The sequence below is a fragment of the Dipteris shenzhenensis genome, chromosome 26 (genome assembly GCF_047967505.1).
Source record: "Dipteris shenzhenensis isolate YYH24624 ecotype China chromosome 26, Dip_SZ_1.0, whole genome shotgun sequence".
Lineage (NCBI taxonomy): Eukaryota > Viridiplantae > Streptophyta > Polypodiopsida > Gleicheniales > Dipteridaceae > Dipteris > Dipteris shenzhenensis.
The window spans coordinates 21,696,975-21,703,401 of record NC_141621.1 but is presented as its reverse complement, the minus strand read 5'-3'; the positions used below and the strand labels follow the sequence as shown (position 1 = coordinate 21,703,401).

Here is a 6,427-nt window from a genome sequence, read left to right as displayed (position 1 = left end):
CACTGACACTTCTTGGTTCTCCAATTTTCCCAATATGAACACATGGAAACCTCTCACTTATCTGCCCCCCCTCTTTTTTGGTCGTCATGGGCAAATGGCATGATACTTCAAGTCTGTAAGATGATGAGGCACTATGGCACCAGAAGAAATCAACAATTCGACCTATCAAACCTTCATCACCCAAGTGCAACCAAGAGACATTTCTATAAATGGCCAAATGGAAAATTACAAAATATCAACACGGGCCTCCTAAAAACTACCTGCAAACATCCTAGCTAATAAACTAAACTTACAAGCACTGGCTACTGTTAGTAGTTCTTGAGTAAGCTTTGACACTCCAAGAGAAAGAACTGTTACCTTGAAAATGAATTTTACTACAGAAGAGAGCAAATAAATACAAGCCCATAAAACACCACGAGGTCATACAATTTGACACTCAGGAAAAACTAGATTAAATAGAGTATAAGCAACAAAGGAAACCAGGGAAAAAATGATTCGATAAGAGAAGTCTACTACAACGAGGGTGCTGCCAATCACACAATTGCAAAGCATGGTTTTTAATGTACGGCATTATTAATGAGATTTGTGGAAAGAAATAGAAGTCCTATATACACTTGTCTTCCGACACACTAGTACTTTCTGCCAGACAGGTTGATATGAAAACTGGCATTTGACCTTATTCTATGGAGTAAAGAGTGCCACTCAGAAAGATTATAAACGACTCAATTTCACGCAAAATTGTAAAAACTGTTCCCGACCTTCCCTGCCACAAAGCAGGTCAGGTGATGACTTTTCAACCCATGAACTGAAAAAAGAATAGTAGTTCTAATTACCAAAATCAACCTTGTGAGCCTTTCACAGCTAAAAAAATTATCATATAGCACCTCTAAGAAACATCTCTCGATGCCATGGATTATAAAAAACCTATGTTATCATCGAGAGCATTTGCAAAGAAATCCAGATGTTTGTCACTTTGCACTAGCAAGTTCTGCTCGAATCTTCTTTGCAGCTTCCACCATGTTGGTCAAAGCTGGCTTCACCTCAGCATACTTACGAGTCTTTAGTCCACAGTCTGGATTGACCCACAACACCTTGGACTCGAGGACATCGAGCATCTGATATAATAACACAGCTTGTCAGTAATTCACATTCATGATATTCAATTTGAAAAAAAGATTAGGCACAGTTCTAAGGTACGAAATATCATACTTTGCGAATACGATCCGCAATCTCAGCAGTGTCAGGAATCCGTGGGGAATGAATGTCATAGACACCAGGCCCTATACCAGCTCCGTATTTCACACCCTCTCGAAACACCTTAAGAAGCTTCTCATCAGAGCGCGAGTTCTCAATTGTAATGACATCGGCATCCATGTCAATAATGGAATGAATGATATCATTGAAATGGGAGTAGCACATATGTGTATGTATCTGCATAGTCCCATTGACAATCACAGGATCAAGGACCTCCTCACATGTATTAGTCTGAAGACACAAATCCACGCTGCTACAGACTTCATACCTGCGTGATGTTTTTCACACCACAATTTGTGATTCTAAATGAATGTACAGCCCAATCTAGGTAGTCGCTTTGTTCTGATTTCCTCAAAGGCAGACCCTCCCTCAGTGCAGCCTCATCAATCTGGATAACCTGCATAATCTCAAAGCAAAATACCCATCGTACTTTTGCATAAGTCAATTTGCATAATCGCTGAAGGTGTAGAAAATAATGACCCTGGGGGAGTAGGTGCAGGGAAAAGGGAAAAAGGAGAGGAGGGGGAGGGGAGGCGGGGGGCGCAGGAGGGGAGGGGGGGCACGGGAAGAGACAGTTACGCATGCTTTTGATAACTTGTCCAAGCTATAAAGACCGCAATCAACCAATTGCAAAACATAATGGTTTTAGTATAGTACATGGATCCCAGCAGCCTCTAGGTCTTCCACTTCCTCTTTGATAGCCAAAGCAATTTGATAGCATGTTTCAGACCTGCAATATACCATGAACCAAGGATTCAGTGCATTCATAGAAGCCTGAGCTTTGAAGACATGTACCACACGACGCCGCTTCATCCCCCTCACAACAACAAGCTCACCTTGGCTGATCATTCCTGACAAAGGACCAATTCAAGATTGTCACAGGGCCAGTTAGCATCCCTTTCATTGGTCGTGCAGTCAAACTCTGTGCATACTTTGACCAAAAGACAGTCATTGCTGTTGGACGGCTCACGTCACCATAAATCACTGGTGGTTTTACACAGCGAGAACCATACGACTGTACCCAGCCATTTACAGTGAAGGCAAAGCCCTTAAGCTGTTCTCCAAAGTACTCCACCATATCATTTCGCTGTGAAATCAAGACAGGAATCAGGAATCAAGATGAATCCAGGAACATTCCCAAACTCATCCTCTAAAAACACAACATAGTGCAGTTTCAATCTCATGAGAGTCACTCACAAGGTTGAAAACCATAAACTCCATCATGCATAGCAGGGACTAGCTACTATGACATCCCCACTGACGTCATCAGCGCCCAACAGTGGGTGTAGACCATAGTATAAAAATATGCTCTCACACATACAAATCCACACACCCACACATACTTGAGCATCCATTTATACAAAGTCTTCGTACTGAGTTTCTGTCGGCACTCCGGAGGTGAAGGGCAGACTCAGCCATAATGAAGGCTAGCACTAAAGGAGAAGGCTAATCAAAAGGTAGTCCAAAATCTCTTCATTCAAGCTACAACTGCTTGTGAAGTCTAAACTCCTTAAGAATACCTACTCCAAAATTGAAATGACAGAATCTGTAAAGACTTACCTCAGGCTCACCGTGCACCAGGACATCAATATCAAGCTCTTCCTGCAGCTTGCAAACCTTGGCAATTTCAGACTGAATTGCCTTGATATATGCCTCCTCTGAGACCCTGCACAAGGAAATGTTTGTGAGCCTCGATACACTGCATACTAATGGACGCCATATTTAAAAAAGAGTACAAATCATACTTATTGGCTTTGTACTCCCGTCTAACTTTTCGCAGCTCGATCGTTTGAGGAAATGACCCAATGGTGGTCGTTGGAAGGATGGGAAGATTCAAGTGTTTCTGCTGCTCATCAAGCCGAGTGCCTACAAGAGTTGTTCTTCGGTGCTCAGAAGCCTTAAGTTCACTTGCCTGTTCAAAATTCCACAACGCATCTATCAACATTAGACCTTGAGACACTAATTCAATGTAGGACAAATAAGAAAGTGAGACCCTTCTTTGCTCAACTCACTTGACATTTCAAAAATCTTCAAAACAAAGTGTTATCACGGCAAGGGAACAACAAACAGACAAAGTTTTCTCAGACTTCCGAAACAATTTAAAAAATAGAAGAGCCTAACAATGGATAAAGAAAGCTTGGGCTCCAGACTTCGTGTCAGTCCGAAAATTTCCAGAATGAATACTCCGTTCGTAATTGGATACATAACTCCAAGTACATTTATCTTGTAAGAGCCTTCACCCAACTCCACATTTAGATGCAGTGTAAAATAATGACTCACTGCTTTTTGCACTGCCTCATCATGAACTCGAGGAGATGCCCGTCTAGAAGCCTGAGCAGCTGCATTTGCTGCAAAGAAAGCCTGCAAATAGACATAAAAAGTTAGCAGCATCTCAAACTTTAGAAACAGAAAATGGAATATCATTAAAAGACAAGGAAACAACAAAAAACAGCACAAACTCACCTCATCTTTTTTCCCTTCAAGAGAATTGGCAAGAGCAACCACTTCTACAACCTTCTGTGCCGCAAATGCAAGCCAGGATTTAAGCTCTGCATCCAACTTGGTCTCATTCTGAAGATCAACAGCGGTATGCAGAAGAGAACAGGAAGTTGAAACCACCACCTTCTCTGCATCGAACAAAAGGATTCAAATTAGGAATCAAACGTATCGAATCTACAAATTCAGATAGATGCTTCTTTACCAACATTACTACCAGGACACAGCACTCTATAACCTCTTGTACATCACTTTTTCTTATTTTATCTCAAAACTGAATAAGTGAAAACTTCGGACCTTTTCCTAATTTTGCACGTAATTCCTCCAGCAATGTAACTGAAGCAGCTAAATCATTGGCCCAAATGTTTCGGCCATCAACAACTCCAGCAAAGAGTGTCTTTCCATCAGGAAGACCATGTTCCTTGATAAGACTTACTGTCTTTTGCCCTCTCACGAGATCAACTCCAATTGCAGATACGTGCGGTAAACCCACAATGGTCCTATAGCATGACCAGAAAGTGGAAAATAAGAAAATCAATCTGAGAAAAGGACCTAAGAGGTTCTTTGCATACAAACAGAGTAAAAAACTAGACAATGCACATCACATTTTCCAAGGAAATCATGGATTTACTTGTATGTCTCAGCTGGTATGTCAGAAAAATAAGTCTCCAGCAAGATTTTAGTCCCACTGAGCTCTGCTCCAAGGGCAGCATAGGCCTTCTTGAATGCATCCAGCTTGTAAGCCTCAAGATCAAGTACAAGGGTGGGCTCGTCAAGCTGTACCCATGAGGCTCCCTCTGACTTCAGCTGGGCAATAACCTCCCTGTCTCCAGAAATCATTCACGTGGATGCACATCAAGATCCACCTAAAATACAAGATGAGGCACTTAAGCATGCATAATCCAAATCAAAGTCTGGAAGTTAGCTTTTCCAGACAAAATACGCACTTGTATACAGGGAGGAGTGAATCAAGGAGAGAGAGGCAGTTGAACGCTGGATCCGCTCCCTTTCCTGGCTTAGCCAAAAGCAAATATGAAACAGGACCCACAAGCACTGGTACTGTCTCAATACCAAGCTGCAAGAATCATCAAATCATTAGCACGCTTTCTTCACCGCAAATTGATATCAGATATACACCTGCTATAAAAGAGGATGGGACAGCACCTATGTAGTGGTGGACAGGCTGACAAAACAAGCCCATGTCATACCTACCTCTTTAGCTTCCTTGTACTCGTCAACCACTTTGTGGGATGAGAGCACGAACTTTGTGTCAGGACCAAGTTCTGGCACTATATAATGGCTGCAACAAATTTAAATGTCAGAACGGGCGCTACTCATAGGCGTGAATGCCAGACTGTGAAGAGAACCTTGTTAATAATGAAAAACTCAAAAGAAATTAGATGACTCATCGAAAGAGCTGCAGACCGGCGTGCGTAAACTTCATCCTACCATCATCCTATATGGTAGCCTGGGCAGCGGAAAATTTGGAATTCCAGGCAAAAAAATATCCTCGATATTCTATTTCATGATTGTTCTTCTTCCCGCAATCCTAACGTAGCTAATCACCAAGCAGTTTGATCTGGCGCTGGACAATAAGTGACTATGAAGAATGAAAAGGAATGTATCAAAGGCTTTAGTAGACAACAGAAAGAAGGCCAGGCGCAAGGCTCAGGCGACACTTACTAGTTAGTGTCGAACCACTTAGTCATTTCCATGGCAGGAGTCTTCGCATTACCACGAGCCATCGAGAAATACACATCGAAGCCAATCTCTCCACCGGTCCATCCGTAACGAAGAGGGACGGCCCCAACCAAGGCCGTGGCGTCGAGCACCTGGTCGTAGTACGAGAAAGTATTGCTGGGAATATACGAGATGCCAGCACTGGACATCTGTTTCCAGATAGAACGTCTCAAATCCTTGGCGACCTGCTCTAACTCGGACGCGGGAGACTTGCCATCCCAAAAGGACTCGAGGGCAAACTTGAGTTCCCTCTTAGGTCCCATGCGAGGGTATCCAACAACATGGGAAGCCATTGGTCGAGACCTGCGAGGAAGAGAGTCAGCGATGTCGGAAGCTGCTAAAGGGAGGTGAAACTGCGGGAAGGTGAGAGGAAACATGCGAAAAGACTAAAATGGCAGGGAAGGAATGAAGCCGTCGAGAAGGGGAGGAGAAGAAGAAATGAGATGAAGAAGAAGGAAGGGATCTTGGAAGCTTGAGAGAAGGAAAAACAGGAGGAAGATGAAGGATTGGCATTAAGAAAAGCAAACAGCAAAGGATCTGATGGAGGGAAGAAGAAGAAGAAGATGAAGGAGAAGATAGGGCAGGAAAAAACCAGAGAAGAAAGAAAGCAGAGATGAAGAAAAACATACCTGAAAAATGAGCTCGCAAAGTTTGCAAACACAAAATGAACAAGATGAAGATGAAGACGAAGATGAAGATGAAGAAGGAAAACAGAAGAGCTCATTTATATCATTTTAAGAGATCCACACACCCTAGTAAACTCTCCATGGTTAGTTTTTTTAACTTGACCTCGCTTGTTTGTTTGCCTGTCTGCTTCTTCATCTTGCTCTCTGCACCCCTCCTGGTGGCCACCCACCAGGGCTCCTCCTCGTGAGCCCTGCCTCCCTCGTCCATAGGATGTCGCTCTCCACCATCCCAATTCCTCAGTGGCCTTCCC

At 43.1% G+C, this 6,427-nt stretch overlaps 1 protein-coding gene across 1 annotated transcript; it reads right to left on the bottom strand.

Annotated features, from left to right (window-relative positions):
* Positions 1-709: 709 nt before the first annotated feature.
* Positions 710-6,181, bottom strand: LOC147884810 (5-methyltetrahydropteroyltriglutamate--homocysteine methyltransferase 1-like). Its single transcript, XM_087397809.1, has 15 exons — positions 6,120-6,181; positions 5,434-5,793; positions 4,963-5,050; positions 4,698-4,825; positions 4,382-4,573; positions 4,048-4,250; positions 3,718-3,881; positions 3,535-3,615; positions 3,000-3,166; positions 2,815-2,920; positions 2,091-2,341; positions 1,912-1,984; positions 1,523-1,651; positions 1,210-1,431; positions 710-1,115 (listed from the first exon to the last, which is right to left on the bottom strand). Exons 2-15 carry the CDS (start codon positions 5,781-5,783, stop codon positions 969-971), a joined length of 2,301 nt encoding a protein of 766 aa, XP_087253935.1. The 5' UTR covers positions 5,784-5,793; positions 6,120-6,181; the 3' UTR covers positions 710-968.
* Between the last annotated feature and the right edge of the window lie 246 nt (positions 6,182-6,427).

Excerpts from the sequence above, each read along its gene's own strand:
- LOC147884810 (XM_087397809.1), bottom strand. The coding sequence starts at position 5,783 with ATGGCTTCCCATGTTGTTGGATACCCTCGCATGGGACCTAAGAGGGAA. Across the intron at positions 4,826-4,962 it reads AGTACAAGGAAGCTAAAGAG|CTTGGTATTGAGACAGTACC; the intron begins GTAGGTATGACA and ends TGATTCTTGCAG. Across the intron at positions 1,652-1,911 it reads TAGAGGCTGCTGGGATCCAT|GTTATCCAGATTGATGAGGC; the intron begins GTACTATACTAA and ends GAGATTATGCAG.